This window comes from Chrysochloris asiatica, unplaced genomic scaffold (genome assembly GCF_000296735.1).
Source record: "Chrysochloris asiatica unplaced genomic scaffold, ChrAsi1.0 scaffold00120, whole genome shotgun sequence".
In the NCBI taxonomy this organism is placed as follows: domain Eukaryota; kingdom Metazoa; phylum Chordata; class Mammalia; order Afrosoricida; family Chrysochloridae; genus Chrysochloris; species Chrysochloris asiatica.
The window spans coordinates 5800629-5818301 of record NW_006408638.1 but is presented as its reverse complement, the minus strand read 5'-3'; the positions used below and the strand labels follow the sequence as shown (position 1 = coordinate 5818301).

General features: G+C 38.7%; 1 protein-coding gene across 1 annotated transcript in view; it reads left to right on the top strand.

Annotated features, from left to right (window-relative positions):
- Positions 1-17673, top strand: part of ABI3BP (ABI family, member 3 (NESH) binding protein) — a 317931-nt gene that overhangs the window by 85904 nt on the left and 214354 nt on the right. The window contains exon 4 of the mRNA XM_006868650.1: positions 13756-13824. Within this exon, the coding sequence (XP_006868712.1) occupies positions 13756-13824 (69 nt within the window). The remainder of the gene's footprint in view (positions 1-13755; positions 13825-17673) is intronic.

Here is a 17673-nt window from a genome sequence, read left to right as displayed (position 1 = left end):
ATAGCGACCCTTGTACAGGGTTTCCGAGGGTGTAAATCTTTACGGGAGTAGAAAGCCTCATCTTTCTCCCGCGGAGCGGCTGGTATTGAAAGATAATAGACAGGACTAAATATAAGGTAGTCCCAAAATGCAGGAGAAAGCAAGCAAGAAGAAGGGCTTATAGTGTTGTGAGTTCCCTTTTACACTGAAGGAAACTGAACAAACTACAGAAATTGAAGCTCAGAGAGTTTAAATACACTTCCTAATGTTACTTGAAGGCTTGGTGGTACGGTGGTTAAGCACTAGACTTCCAACGGAAAGATTAGCATTTTGAATCCACCCAGAATTCATTTTGAATTCCCTGGGAGAAAGAGTTGGCACTTTGTTCCTGTAAAGATTAGAAAACCCTCTGATGTAGTTTTACTCTGTCACATACAGGTTTTCTTATGAGTTGGAATCACCTCCATGGTACCTAACAACGTGTTACTCAACTGTTAGATAGCAGGGTCAGGATTTTAATGTAGAAAGTAGCCTCTAGAATCTGAACTCTTAGCCTCTGTACTCTGTTTCTCAAAACTTAGAAAATGTTATCTGTTCTTCCATGATAGAAAACCCATATGCTCTGATGTGTTTTTTCCATAATGTCCTTTAAACACAAAATAGTAAAAAATGACAAAAACAAGAGGGGCAGGGGCATGTATTATGGATGAGGCCATTGGTTTCACTGAGTTAAATATGTACAGGACTTAATTGAGTCCCCAAAACTTGTTTTGTTCCACCCTTTCCACCATCACCATCTCTATTTTGTGCTGATGTGGCACTGGAGAGTAAGCACTGGACTGCCAGGCCAGTTTGAATCTTAGGTTCAGCCTTTCCTTGGAAACCCTATACAGGATTGCTATGAGTTGGAATTGACTCAATGGCACTTAACAGCACTTTCCATAAAGTCTGACCTCTTCTTTCCATGAGACCATTTCTGACCACTGCAGTCAACGTTTATGTCCTTCTCCATGAATGTCTTCTTGTTGTTCCTGTAAGTGCAATTGAGTCAGTTTCAACTCTTAGAGACCCTGTGTAGTGTTTCCAAGGAGCGGCTGGTGAGTTTGAAATGCCAACCTTGAGGTCGAGTGTTTATCCTACAACACCACACCAGGACTCTATAATTTTCATTACCGTCATTCTTAATATCAGTGCATTGTATTCCTTCTAATGTTGTATGTCTTACCTTCCTAATTTATCCAAATAGTAAAGTCGCTAAAACTATTAGATTGACATTTTAAAAAAATTCCAATGTTGTTATAAATTTAGAAGCACAGTAAAAAATGAGTGATCACATTTGAAAAAATAAAACTATGTGACCACTATGCCATAATGCTGTTCCTTGTGACATGTAACCTTTCAACACTATGTAAAAACTCCTCTTTGGAAATGATTCCTGACCTGATATGTCAGTGTCGACTTACAAAAATAAAAAATAAACACATGAGCCCGTTGCCATGGAGTTGAACCCAACTTACAGGAACCCTATAGGTCTAAGTATAGTTGGATCATAGGGTTTTAAGGCTGTAAATGTCTTATAGAAGCCGACTTCACCTTTCTCCCTCAGAGCAGCTGGTGGGTTCAAATCACAGACCCTTTGATTAACAGTCAAACCTTTTAACCCCTCTGCCACCTGGGCTCCTTAGTGCTGACTGTTGTTGTTACATGCAATCAAGTCAGTTCTGACTCAGCAACACTGGTGAATTTGAACTTCTGACCTTGCAGATAGCAGTACAGTGCTATACTACAAAGCCACACCAGGACTCCTAATGTTGATTGTTGCTGTTGTTGTTAAGTTAACCCTTGGGAACTTGCCTTCTGGTTGGTTCTGACCCATAGTGTCCCAATACAGGGTTTCTGAGGAGCAGCTGGTGAGCTTGAACTGCCGACCTTATGGTTCAAACCAGCTTTGCAGTCCAGCGCATTAACCCACAATGTCACACCAGAACTCTAATGGAGACTACAGCGTTTTTAAAAAGGAAGGGAGGCAGGAAACTGAAAGAAAGAAAACTGGCTGATTTGAAGAATTTGAGTTTGGACTGCCATCTGATTTGTTGTTGTTAAGTGCTGTTGAGTCGGTTCCAACTCATAGTGACTCTGCATAGGGTTTACCAGGAACAAGGTAAGCTTGAACTGCCGACCTTGAGGTTCAAACTGACCTTGTAGTCCAGAGCATTAACCCATCTGATAGCTAATCATAGTTTTTTTTATTAATAAAGAAAAACAAATCAAATCCAAGCCAAGTCCTGATTTTTCAATAGTACTTCCTGTAAAGATAACACTAACAAAGTGATGAGTTCACTGGAAAATGTGTGCGTGTACAGGCTTTACTCCAAGGGTAAGCCTTTGCCAAACCTTAAACCAGTTAATGGATAACACCCGACCGACGCTAAATTCTGCTGGGTGGTTACATAAAGCGTAGACAAGAAAAAGGCCACAGGCAATAAAGTCAGCAATGCTAATGTCTAATAATAGGTCTGCAAAACTAGCATAGGAGAAAGTAAAGAAGAAGAGAAATTGTCTAGTAAGCATTTATTTACAATGTCTGGGGAAGACTTTGTCAGAGCTTTAAAGCGAAGCAGGCTTACTTTGAGACAGTGACTGAATGAGATGCCCCAAACTTCAGCCAGAGTCCCAGCAAATAAGGAACCACCTGCTGAGTGGTAATTGAGGTCAGTGAACAAGGCTTGAGGGGCTGAGAGGGGAGGATCATGGCAGGCTTCCTGTGACCAATGTTTGTTGCACAGGGCTGTGTATTCAGAAGCATTAACACGCTGTGGTCTCCACCTTGAAATGGTGAATATTTTTATTCTTTTTATTCTTGTATATGAAGAAAAAGTATTTTAATGATTTGTTGAGGTTTTCTTTTTTTTAAGGAAACTTTTTATTTTGAGCTGGGTGAAATTTTACACAGCAAATCAGTTTTCCTTTCAACACTTCATACAATAATTGTATCTTTAAATTTATGTTTTGCAAGTCAAGTTCAATGAGCCAATGAAGTACGCACTGGGGCCTTGACTCTCGTCCCTTAGACTTCCTACTGCCTCCCTTAGTTTGATTTCAACTGTCTTTTCCCTCAACCTTTGGGAACTTCCCTTCTTGTCTCCTGTTTCCCAACTCTGCTAGTTACCCTGTTTGCCTCCACTCCCAGCAGGGAGAGTCAGGGTCTACACCACATCCCCATGGTAACAAGGCAGGGTGGCAGCAGTCCCCACCCTGGGCTGGCAGTGCCTTAGTCATTCAGTGGGCCTTCTGGTGGGGGCCAGTCTTCTCTTCCACTCCTCTGTAGTAGGCACACAGTGTGTCTCAGAGCCTGATTGCAGTGCTGTTTCCTGAACAATGAGTTCATACATGGCAGTAGTTATAAGAATGGGGCAGGACCAAGCAGTGTTGTGACACAATAGTACCTAACAACAACAACAACAGAAATAAACTTAATAAACTAATGTGTTGCTATAGGATAAGCACTGAACTGTTACCCACATGGTAGGACATTCAAGCCCACCAGTCACTCAACAGAAACACTATACAGACCCCTGAGAATTGGAGCCATCTCAGAGGCATGTAACAACAACAGCCACATTACCTGGAACTGTTATTTATTCTACTTAGTCTTCTAGCTATCACAAAATCATATAAAAGTACTACTTGGCATAGGCTCCCTGATTTTCTAGAAAAATGTCTCATTACTTTTTTTCAAACGGAACACCATCCTTTACTGAAAGGCCACCGGTTCTCTCAAGACAGTTAATTGTTGCTGTTCTAGTCTTTCAGTATTCTATTACTTTGTTGTTGTTAAGTGCTATTGAGTTGGTTCCCATGCATAGTGACCCTGTATAGGGTTTCTGAGGAGTGGCTGGTGAGCTTGAACCACCGACCTTGCAGCCCAGTGTGCTCATCCACAATACCACACCGGGATTCCACTCAATTACTTTAGAGTTACTAAACTATTATTAGTGTATTCTGTGATGAGTTATTTTGTTGATAACTTCCTTTACAGAGATGCACCTGCTCATCAATATTATTTGTATTTGATCCTGTCATTTTCTAGTAACTGGGCTTCAGAATGTACATAGGTCACAGATCAAATAGGATACATTCATACATCATTGTTGAAACCAGTTTGTTTTTGTAGTGTGTCAATTTGCTAACATAGCTAATTTTTTTGTCACTAGAATTTGAACTCTGGTAGCATAGTGGTTAAGGAGCTCTGGTAGTGTAGTGGCTACGAATCGGACTGTGAACCTCAAGGTCAGCAGTTCGAAACTACTAGCTGTTCCGCGGGAGAAAGATGAGGCTTTCTGCTCCCGTAAAGATTTACAGCCTTGGAAACCCTGTACAGGGTCGCTATGAGTCGGAATCGACTCCATGGCACATAACAACAACAGCATAGTGGTTACGAATTGGAATGCTTATCTCACGGTCAGCAGTTCAAAACTACCAGCTGTTCTGTGGGAGAAGGATGAGGCTTTCTGCTCCCATAAATATTTACAGCCTCAGAAACCCTCTACAGGGTCGCTGTGAGTCAGAACCGACTCCACGGCACTTAGCAACAACAACAAAGAATTTGAGAATGGGTAAGGGGCAAGGTCTTTCACCCTACTAGAATTTGTAAACTACTGCTAAGAGGCCTTTCAGACAAAGCAATTACTTATAAAGAGGGAACATTTCACTCTTTTTGCAGTCCAATTGCCCACTTCTGCCTAGATTTCATCTTCCTCTCAGAGAGGCGTCACTCTGCCCATTATGGCCCAGCAGACAAGGGAGTGGTGTCTGTCTGTAGTATTGACAAAAGCAACTGAGGCAGAACCATAGAGACAAGACCCTGGCCAGGGCTCTGCTTGCTTAGCATAGTCACCAGTATTACTTGCCATTGTGTCAGCTTTGTCTCATGGCACCTCCATGCAATGGCAACCTCATGTGCAATGCAGCAGTTATGCTTCCAACCCACTGGCTCATTTTGTTGTTGCTGTTGTTAAGTGCCGTCGAGTCGGTTTCGACCCATAGCGACCCTGAAAGGGTTTCCTAGGCTGTAATCTTTACGGGAGCAGAATACCTCATCTTTCTTCTGCGGAGCTGCTGGTAGTTTCGAACTGCTGACCTTGCAGTTCGCAGTCCAATTCGTAACCATTCCTTTATATTGGGGTAAAATACTCAATATGATGTATTATATCATTGCTTGCTCTTGACTTAATCTATGTCCAAACTATGAAATAAAATATTATGAACCTGGTTATAAAAATAGAATAATTGAATATTTGTTGTTATTATATACCATCAGGTCAGTTCTGACTCATAGCAACCCTGTATAGGGTTTCTGAGTAGCGACTGGTGGACTTGAAATGCTATCCTTAAAATTAACAGTCCAGTGTTTAGTCTGCAGTATAATAGTCAAGGGGAAAGATATATGAGAGTTGAATGTTCACATGAAGTCAGAGAGAGGTCGTCAATAGAAATGTATGAGGGGCTTCAAAATGTTTGTGGGAAAATGAAATACAAAGAGAACGTAATTCTTCCACAAACTTTTTGTTGAAGCTCTCTCATATATTTAGGGATTGTTGTGGTGCTGTGGGTTAATACGCCAGACTGCAAAGCCATTTGATCTGCAAGTTCAACAGCAACAACATATTAAATCCTGGTATGGCATTGTGGGTTAATACACTGGGTTAATATGCTGAAAAGTCAGTTTGGACTCCTACACAGGGAGTCCTGAGTGGTGCCATGAGTTATGTGCTGGACTGAAAAGTCAGTTTGGACTGCAAGGGTTGGCTGTTCAAGCTCACCAGCCACTCCTCAGAAACCCTATACAAACTCACTATGGGTCAGAACCAACTCAACAGCACTTAACAACAATAACCCACATTAAATCTAGTCTTGATATGCCACCATAGGATAACCACTTGACTTCAAGGTAGGTTTGAACTGCAAGATCAGCAGTTCAAACTCACCAGCCACTCCTTAGAAACCCTATGCAGGCTCTTTATGAGTTGGAACTGACTCAACATCACTTAACAATAATGACACATTTAATAAAAGGAGTCCTGGTCTGGAACTATAGGCTAAGTAAGCACTGGACGATAAAATCAGTTTGAAACACAAGGTCGGCGGTGTAAACCCACCAGCCGCTCCTTAGAAACCATACACAGGGTCGCTATGAATCAGAACCGACTCAACAGCATTTAACAACAACAAACACATTTAATAAATTGGGTCATATATTTGGATTGGAGTCCTCAAGTAGCACTGTGGGTTAATTTAAACCAGCCACTCTTCAGAAACTCTATACAGGGTCACTATTGAGTTGGAGTCCTGGTGTGGCGCTGTGGGTTAATGACCCAGACTGCAAAGCTGTTTGAACTGCATGTGAGGTTGGAGGTTCAAGCTCACCAGCTGCTCCTCAGAAACCCTATAAGGGTCTCTATGGGTCAGAACCTACTTGACAACACTTAATAGCAACAGCATATTTGGATTATGATTTTAAAGATACAGTATTAAGGAAGTATTCTATTGAATCCTTGTTGATGAAGAATTGGTGTGGAGTTTTGTCCAATGCCTCTTTAGCACTTGTAGAAATAATCTAATTTTTCTTTTTATCCTACATTCCAGGAATAAATTGCAGTTGGTTATAATATTGTATTAACAATAGTACATGACATTTATGTGACATCAAACTCACCAGCTGCTCCATGGAAACTCTATACAGGGTCTCTGTTGAGTCAAAAACAACTCGAAGGCACAACAATGTTTATATACTAGATTCTGCCTGTCGATATTCCTTTTTAAGATTTTTTTACATTGATATTGTAAGTTAGTTAGAGCTGTAATTTTTGTGTATATAATTATGCATTGTGGAATCTGATGCTCCTAAAAACAAAAATAAAACATTCAAATATTTTCCTTCATTTTAATATTATATCCTCTGTCCTCTTGGAGTCCTGGTGTGGTGCTGTAGGATAAGCACTGGTCTTCTAACCTCAAGGTTGACAGTTCAAGCCCACCAGCTTCTTGAAAACCCTGTATAGGTTCACTATGAGTTGGAACTGACTCATTGGAACTCAACAACAGATCCCTCGGTATACAAACATTTGCTTCCAAAAATAAAAATAATTGTGACAGCTAACACTTAACGAACATTTTGTGATGCTGTAGGATAAGCATTGGACTATTAACCACAAGGTTGGGAGTTCAAACCCATCAGCCGTTCCTTGGAAATCCCAAACAGGGTCTCTGTGTGTCAGAATCAACTCAACAGCCCTTAATAACAAACATCTATATATTAGACACTGTTGTAAGTTCATTATAATGTATGAGACTTGTTGTTAAGTGCCACCGAGTCAGTTCCAACACATAGTGACACTATATCGGGTTTCTGAGGAGCAGCTGGTGAGCTTGAACCATCAACCTTGCTGTTCAAACTGACCTTGCAGTCCAGCACACTAACCTGCAGTGCCACACCAGGACTCCCCTTAAGAGGCTAGGTACCATGATTTTTCACAGTTAGCAGATAAGGAAACTGAGGTGCACAGAGGAATAGTATTTAGTATAGTATTAATAAGTAGATGAGAAGTATTTACCCTACACACCAGAGTCCACACTCATAATGTGCAGAAATGTAGTTTAGCATGAAATCAAGTTGTTGGATACACCCATTATTTTATGTTTTTCAGACCTTTGCTTGCTTTCCTTTAGGAGTCTCTTGGCTTATTTTATATTTATTTTGTAGAAGCTTGCATGGTAGACACGAGCCACCCTGAGACAGCATTCCGAAGCAGTGCAGCGTGTATAGTTCTGTCCTCTCTGGGACCTAACTTTCTCTAAAGAAGGAAGTAAAACGTTTTGGCATGTGTTGCCAGAATTTCTGATTAGGCTACAATGCATATTCTTCCATATTCTTACAAACCCATAAAGGGTTTTATAGTGCAAAAGAAAATAGAAAATTTGATTTTTGGTTGTTTTATTTTTCTTCTTCTGTGTTCCCAGTGGAATACAAAGACTGCTGAAATACAGATATGTTGGAAGATTCTGATGAATGGGAGAGCCATCAGATGTGCCAGGTCCAAACATCTGTTGTGATTTGTAATTGGCTGTAACAGCCTAAGCTTTATGTGAAAATGTCTGTGATCATAGCAAAAATCATTTTCAAATTGCTCATATAATTCAGTTCATGGCAACATCTTTAGCTGCTATCTATGTTACTCCTCAAGTATTTCAGGTTTTGTTTTTTCACCACTGAGGTATAATTAAATTAATCCATATAGTAGAGTCTTGAGAGTCTAAGCACTGAACTGCTAACCACAAAGTCGGTTGTCCAAATCCATCAGCAGCTCCACTGAAGCCCTATACTCAGATGGCACTTACAACAATGACAACATATAAAGGAAGGGACTATTGAGGTAACTTAGCTTTTAAGAAACTTTATGTCACAGTGAGAATAATTTGGGAAAAAAAATAAGGATTTAGCATTGTTTCTGTTTTGTGACCAGATTAAGGTAGGAAAGGGGTAAAGAAAAATATTTGGAAATTACCTGTGTTGTTGGCATAGGTTTTAAAACAGGTCACCTGCTCATTATGAGACCTTGGGTAAACCATTTAATTTCCATAAACCTCAGTGTAGGGTTTACGTATATAGCACAAAGGATTCAGAGAAAAATGAAAGTCTAGGGCTGCTGTGAAAAGGCAAGAAAAAAGTGTCATTAAAGATACTAAACTACAAAATTTTCTCCATACTTCCATAGTGTCCCTCAATTTGTAATGGTACATCTTACTTGCTTTTTAATGTTATTCTAAGTAAAATAATAATAATAATAATAGTAATGCAAATTATTTGTTAATTTAATGCAAATTTGTTGCTGTTGTTGTTAAGTGCTATTGAGTTGGTTCCGACCCATAGCGACTGTGTATAAGGTTTCCGAGGAGCAGCTGGTAAGCTTGAACCGCTGACCTTGCAGTTCAAACGGCTTTGTAGTCTGGCTCATTAACCCACCGCGCCACACCAGGACTCCAAGTAGCAGAACCTTTAACTCATATGCAAAATCACTAAAATTGCAGTTTATATTTTGTAGCTCATAGATGGCACATGTATTTTGTTATCAGAACAATAGAGATGTGGCATGGAACTTTGTATTTCGCTCTTGAAATGTATTTAATCTACCCAAATTCTTATCCTTTGACTTACTTGTAAATGAGCTAAAACTGAAAAGAAAAGGAATTGTGGGTTGCCCTATCTTTTCTTTCATCGCATATCATCATTTTCAGTATAAGTGATTAGCTAATAAGAGTATATAGAAGAAACACAAATGAGAAAGGCTATACTATAGTTTCTTAGTCATTGGCATTTCTTGTATCATCAGTTCTTTCTGAATTGAAAGTAAGTTCTGTTTCGAATGGAAACTTGATCTTTATGGCTGTTAGTACCCTGCTTACACAGTCTTCCATGTGCTAATCTTAGATATTTACTTTGTTCACACATTGAGTCTCTCTTAACTCCTTTACAAGGTGGGTCCACCAAAATTCTGTGCTTGTGGGATATTTGAGCCCAGAATGTAAACAGAGATTCCAGGTCTACCTGAGCAAGTAGGAGTGAACTATGGTTAATTGTAACATTTAAATGAAACTCATAGTAAAAGGAGTTACTGAAGAAATATTGGAGAGAATGTCCAGCAGTTAGTCCAATTGTTGTTGTTGTTGTTAGGTGCCATCAAGTCGGTACCAACTCAGAGTGACCCTATGCACAACAGAATGAAACGCTGCCCGATCCTGGGCCAACCTCACAATTGTTGCCAAGCTTGAGCCCATTGATGCTGTCACGATAGTCCAATAAAGCCATGCATAAAATGCTTGTGTGTGTATACCCTAACTATATTTAGCTTATTTATATACTTTTAAAACAAACATTCATCCTGGCAACATCAGTTAAAAAATATTAATGGATAAATTATTAGTCCTTGACTGAGTTAGCGCAAACTGATTGCTTAAATTTCATTTTAAAATGTAAATATTTTATAAAAAACATTATCCTTAAATGTACTTTTCCTTGATGTATTTTAGGTGAAAATTATGGCAATATGTAAATTCTAACCTTGTTTAAAAGTTGTTTACAAAATGACTAGATGTAAAAATAGGCTGCCAAATATCACAAATAGGATAAAAATTAGGTGGGCATTGTAAATATTCCTATTTCCCAGAAAGCAGATGATTTTGATTGTTCAGCAGGGAGATTCATGTGACTGTCTGATTTGAAGCATCAGGCTAATTTCTCCATGTAAGAAGTTGTTTTTGTTGTTAGGTGTCATCCAGTTGGTTCAAACTCATAGAACACAGCAGAATTAAATACTTCCTGGTCCTGTGCCATTTGCACAATTGTTGCTACACTTGAACCCATTGCTGCTGCCGTTGTGCCAATACGTTTTGTTGGAGGGATCTTCTGCTTTTACATTGACCCTCTCCACATTACCAAGCATGATGCCTTTTGCCAGGGGCTGTTCCCTCCTGAAAACACATCTGAAGTATGAGAAAAGAAGTCTAACTATCCTGACTTCTAAGGTGCATTCTCACTGCACTTCTTCCAACACTGATTTGTTTATTTTTGTGGCATTACATGGTACTTTGGATATTCTTCTCCAACACCATATCTCAGATGCCTCAATTCTTCTACACTGTCCAACTTTCTAATACATATGAGGCAATTAAAAATATCATTTTGGCTTTGGTCAGGTGCACCCTACTCCACAAACTGATATCTGTACTCTTGAACACTTTAAACAGATCTTGTGCAGCACATTTGCCTGATACATTGTTTGATTTCTTCACTGCTACTTCCATGAGTAAAGGCGCTCTGGTAGCATAGTGGTTACGAATTGGGCTGTGAACTGCAAGGTCAGACGTTCGAAACTACCAGCTGTTCCGCGGGAGAAAGATGAGGCTTACTGGTCCCATAAAGATTTACAGCCTCGGAAACCCTGCACAGGGTCGCTATGAGTCAGAACCGTCTCCACGGCACATAACCACTACCACCACTTCCATGAGTACGGAGTTCTGGTAGCATAGTGGCTACAAGTTGGGCTGCAAATCTCACAGTCAGCAGTTCAAAACTACCAGCCATTCCATGGGGAAAAGATGAGGCTTTCTGCTCCCATAAATATTTGCAGCCTTGGAAACCCTGTACAGGGTCTCCATGAGTGGGAACCAACTCCATGGCACACTACCACCACCACTTCCATGAGTATTAATTGTGTATCCAAGCAAAATGAAGTTTCTGACAACTTCAATCTTTTCTCCATTTATCTTGATATTTGTCTAGTTGTGAGAATTTTTTGTTTTCTTTACATTGAGGTGAAACCTATACTGAAGGCTGTGGTCTTTGATCTTCTTCACTAAGTATTTTAAGTCCTCTTCACTTCAGCAAGAAGGTTGTATCATCTGTATATTGCAGGCTGTTAATGAATCTTCCTCCAATCCTGATGCCACATTCTTTTTCATATAATCCAGTTTCTCAGATTATTTGCTCAACATACAGATGGAATAAATATGGTGAAAGATTAGAACCCTGGTGTACACTTTTCCTTATTGTAAACTATTCAGTGTCCCTTTGTACTTTTTGAACAACTGCCTTTTGTTCTATGTATAGGTTCCTTGTGAGCCCAATGAAATATTTTGGAATATCCATTCTTCCCAATGTTATCTATAACTTGTTATGATCTACACAGTCAAAATTTTATTGCATAGTCAATAAAGCACAAGAAAACATCTTTCTGGTATTTTCTGCTTTCAGCTAAGATCCATTTGATGTCTGTATTGATGTCTGTAGCTCAACATCCTCTTCTCAATCTGGATTGAATTTCTGTCAGTTCCCTATCAATGTACTGTTGCAGCCATTTTTAAATTATCTTCAGCAAAATTTTACTTGCATGTGATATTAATGATATTGTTTGATGATTTCTCTTTCCTGTTGGGTCACCTCTCTGTGGAATGGGCACAAATATAGTTCTCTTCTAATTAGTTGGATATGTTTCTGTCTTCCACATTTCTTGGCATAGATGAGTGAGTGCTTCCTGTGCTTCATCAGCTTGTTGAAAGATTTCAATTTGCATTCTGTCATTTTCTGGAGCTTTGTTTTTCACCAATGTCTTCAGTGCACATTGGACTTCTTTCCTCAGTAACATCAGCTCTTGATCATATTGCTACCTCTTGATATGGTTGAATATCAAACATTTCTTTTTGAAAACGTTATTCTGTGTATACCTTCCATCTTCTTTTGATGCTTTTGGCATCATTCAATATAGAATCCTTCAGTATTGCAAGTTGAGGCTTAAATTTTTCTTCGGTTCTTTCAACTTGAGAAATGCTGAGTGTGTTCTTCTCTTTTGTTTTCTAATTCCAGGTCTTTTCACACTTCAATTAATATTTGATTTTGTGTTTTCAAGTTATGCTTTGAAATTTTGGGGGGAGCTCTTTTACTTCCACATTTCTCTATTCACTTTAAGCTCTATACTCAAAAGCAAGTTTCAGAGTCTTTTCTGACAGCCCTTTTTGCCTTTTCTTTCTTTCCTGTCTTTTTAATGACCTTTCACTTTCCAACTGCAAGATGTTCTTGATGTCATACCACTGCTTTTCTGGTCTTTGGCTATTAGTGTTTAATATATTAAAACTGATAATCTAAATTTACATGCGATATGTTGAAGACTATATTTTGGCCATTGTGGACTTGTTTTAATTTTCTTCAGCTTCAGCCTGAACTTGCATATGAGCAATTGATGATCTGTTCTACAGTTAGTCCTTGGCCTGGTTTTGAATGATGAGATTGAGCTTTTCCACTGTCTCATCCTACAGATGTAGTCAGTTTGAATCCTGTGTATTCCATCTTCTGAAGTACATGTTTATAGTCACCATTTATGTTGTTTGAAAAAGGTATTTGCAATAAATAAGTCATTGGTCTTACAAAATTCCAGCATCATTTTTATCACTGAGACTATATTTTCCATCTACTGACCCTTCCTCTTTGTTTCCAACCTTCATATTCCAAACACAAGTAATAATCAATACATCTTGATTGCGTGTTTGTTCAGTTTCAGACTGTAGAAGTTGATAGAATTCTTCAATTTCATTATCACTGGCTTAGTTGTTGGTAAATAAATTTGAATAATAAAGGTATTAACTGGTCTTCCTTGTAGGCTTATGGATATTAAACTATCACAGATAGCATTATACTTAAAGACAGATCTTGAAATGCTATTTTTAATTATGAATGGTATGTCATTCTTCTTCAATTTGTCTTCCTGGCATAGTAAACCATATGATTGTCAGATTCAAAATGGCCAATACCCATCCGTTTCAGCTCATAGAATATTGATCTTTATACACTTTATTTAATTTGTGACAACTTCTAATTTTACTAGATTCATATTTTGAACATTCCATGATCTGATTATTAATTGATGTTTACTGCCGTTTCTCCTTATTTTTATTTGCTTCCTATCAGCAAATGAAAAACCCGAAAGCTTCATTCCATTCACATCATCACAGTCAACTCTACTTTGAAGAGGAAGCTTCACAAAGATTTATAGCCTTGGAAGCCCTACACAGGGTTATGTGTCAGAATCGACTCAGTGGCAGTTAATGACACACCAGTCTATACACTGATGATGTGGTTTCAGTGACTACACTGGAGAACACTGAGTCAGGACATGATATGCTGCTTCAAATGTCATTCTGAATAAATAATGTTGTTATTGTTTCCAGATGCAGAGCCTAAATATCTGATTGTTGTGCGGGCTGCCCCCCCTCCAAGTCAAAAGAAGTCATGCTCAGGTAAAATACTTTCATTGATTTCTTTTCTTTGGTTAACTTTAAATCTTGATTTTTTCCTCTGTTTTCTACCTTGTGGATGTATGCCTTACAAATGTTGACTATAAAATGTAACAAACACCAGTTACCATTGAATTTCTTCTGATTCATGCTGACCCCATGTATGTCAGAATAGAACTATGCTTCATACGACTTTCCTTGGCTGATTTTCAGAAGCAAATCACCAGAACTTTCTATAAACATGCCTCTGGGTAGACTCCAACCTCAAACCAACAGATGACCCCACATCAGAAGTAATATATATGTAGTAATAGATATTATATATAGCCTGGTGGCAGGAACTACTTGGGATCTGATCCAGCACTATCACAACTTGGAAACTGCAGGCCATATGCAAGTAACTGGATCTTCTCTTTGCCCTCTTCTGCTGCGTAACAGGCTTGTGAGGCTTTAAATCAGTTAATGAGGAAATGAGCTAATGGATATGTATTTAGGAAGTTTCTGACCCATAAGAAGTGCTCATTTAGGGGGATCTCCTGTTAGCCTGTCTCTGTTTTGTAATTCATGCCTACTATGTGGTGCTGTGGGCTAATGTGCTAGATTGCGAAGTCAGTTTGAACCCCAAGGTTGGTGGTTCAAATTCACCAGCCACTCCTTAGAAACCCTATACAGAGTCACTATGGGTCAAAACTGACTTGATGGCACTTCCCAACTGTGTGATGCCTTAGGATAAGCAGTGATCCTAAGGTCCATTTGAACTGCAAGGTTGGTGGTTCAAACTCAACCAGCTGCTCCTCATAAACCTTATATATAGGGTCACTAGTCAGAACAGACTCGAGACCACTTAACAACAACAACTATTACTCCTTTCAGAGCCCTGGTGTGGTGCTTTAGGATAAGTTCTGGACTGCTAACTACATGATTTGTAGTTCAAACCTACCAACCACTCCTCAGAAACCCTATACAGAGTCACTATGAGTTGAAACCAAATTTATGACACTTAACAAGTACTGTTGTGCCTTTCAGAGTCCGTGGGTAACTTATGTGGTAAAGTGCTTGAAATGTTGGTGTATCAAAGCCATGCAGAGGCACCTGGGATAAAAGGCTTCTGAAAGGTCATAGCTTGAAAATCCTGCAGAGTGCAACTCTACCCCGCACATAGACATAGGGTCTCCATGAGTTGGAATCACTTTATAGCAACTGGTTTTATCAAGTCTTTCAGATTTTAAGGGCCAATTTTATGTGGTAACCTATGGTTAAGAAGACTGTTTGCATTTTTAAATGAGTAACTCAAATTATATGTATGCTAAATGGATTGGCAGTTGATGTCTAATGAACAGATGGGTATAAACATTTCTACATGACTAAAGAAAGATTAAAAAGCTCACACTGTTAAATTTCAATACTAAAATTTCTTCTCAGATGGATTTGCTAGACCAGTGTGATAAAGATGAACCTGCTGAAAACTGTGAATGTGATTTTACCATTTGATATTGCATCTTAATAATTATGTAGATAGTTGATCACATGTTTTGCTTTTCATTTTACTAAGTGAGCTTTTCAGAAAATAATTTTTCCTAGTCATATTTATCTTCTATGGTACATTAGATGTCACATAAATAAAGGAACTTCTTTTTTGTTTGCTATATTTTTCTAAAAGCATAAAATAGGAAGGAGAAACATTACAGTCCAGTTGCATTCCGGTTAATTGACCTGACTCATGGACGCCCCATGTGTCAGACAGAGTAGAACTCTGTCCCAAAGGAAGCCATGGCTGAATTTTCAGTAGAGCGCTGAGCCTTTCTTGTGAGGTACCTCTGGGTGAACTCAAACCCTCAACCTTCTGATTAGCAGACAAATGCCTTAATCGTTTGTACCATCCAGGGATTCTAGGAGGAGCAGGTAGCTATTCAAATATATTGACTAAATGGGCCTTTGGCAGTTCTGTATTCTGTCTCCTAGATGCATCAGCCCAAATCTAGTTTGTCAGCAATCAGGTGACACAACTGCCAGGCCTCCTGTTGGTTTTCACTTCTTTTAAGAGAAGCATTGACTAGTTGAGTGTTTTGAAAATATAAATTCCTTTTCCTGTTTCTTATGTTACTCCAAAATTGCAAAGAAAATTTCCACAACTATTTACAACTTGTTAAGGAGAGTTGTCCAGGCAGCTTTCCATATTTTTTAAAAATAAATGTGCTATCAACATTTCAGAAGCCTTGGTAGCATAGTAAGTTATGCATTGAGCTGCTAGCATCAAGGTCAGTAGTTCAATCATTCCTCATGAGAAAGATGAGGTTTTCTGCTCCTGTAAATATTTACAGCCTCCAAAACTCCATATATGGTTTCTATGAGTCAGAACCAACTTTTGGCACACAGTTGCAGCATCAACATTTCAAGACCCTGTTTCACAATATTGAATAATAAAGTCAGGAACTGTGAGTATAATTCCATGGGATTCAGGCTCCATATGAATAGACATTGGAGTATTTTTTAATAAAAGTATGATCCTAAAAATAATATAAAAGTCAACAGTATGATTATACCTTAGAATTGTATCATTACTTTTCATTTCAGTTCAGGGCTTCTATGATACTGACTTAGAAATCTTTTTCACTTTGTGACAATAAGCTCAAACATTTTCTTCTTGCTCAGGATATATCTTACCTTCCCTTTCAGCCAATAGCTACAACTTTTGTGTTTATAATCTGCATTTGGTAATGCTGTAATGAATAGTGAGTCAAATTCCACTTATTTTTATGTCTGCATCTGCCACATAAATTTTAATTATTTTGTTGTTTTTATATTGAGATCAAACTCAGTGAAATCATCTTTTGGTGGACATGTAAGCATTAGATTCCACTGGTGGTGGTGGTGTGCCATGGAGTAGATTCTGACTCATAGCAACCCCACATAGGGTTTCCAAGGCTGTAAATCTTTATAGGAGCAGAAAGCTTCATCTTTCTTCCATGGAACAGCTGGACGTTTCAAATTGCTAACCTTGAGGTTAGCAGCCCAACTCATACATAACCACTACTCTACTAGAGTGACTAAATTCCACTAGAGAAAAGCAAAATGTATCTTTTGTGTCTAACTGGTTTTATCTTTAGACTAAACAAATAATGTAGCAAAAAGACAACTAGATTAGAATTCAGAAGACAGATGTGGATTTGACTCTTGGCCTTGCTCTCAATGTGAACTTTCACATCCTCAAATTCTCAGGGCCTTACTTACTCATTTGAAAAGTGGAATAGTTACATTAGATTAGTAGTTGTTGTTAAGTACCATGGAGTCGGTTCCAACTCATAGTGACCCTGCACAGGGTTCCTGAGGCTGTAAATCCTTAATGGAGCAGAAAGCCTCATCTTTCTTCAGCTGAACAGCTGGTAATTTTGAACTGTTGACCTTTTGAACTGTTGACCTTGAGGTTAGCAGCCCGATTCGTAACCACTAGGCTGCCAGAGCTCTTTAGTTGTAGAGATGGAAAAAACGTATATAAGAATACCTCAGGGCTTTTCAGATTACATGTACACTCTATTCCTCACTGCAGATTCTCAGTTTTCCTTCTTATGTGCATACTTGACACCATTTGAATCATGACCATAATGAATTACCGTCACAGACAGAACAGGAAATAACTCCTCTTAAAAATGATTCCAAAGATCTTTTAAAAATCCAATTAGGTTATAGCCAGGCAAATTGCCACCGATAGGTTAAGTACTTGGCGCGCGTTTTATAATGAAATAACAGCTCACAGAACTTAAGCCTAACAGAAACTACAAGCATGGCACAGTTTTTTGGGTCATTTGATTCAGATAACTGTTAGACACTTGTTGTTGTTAAGTGCCGTGGAGT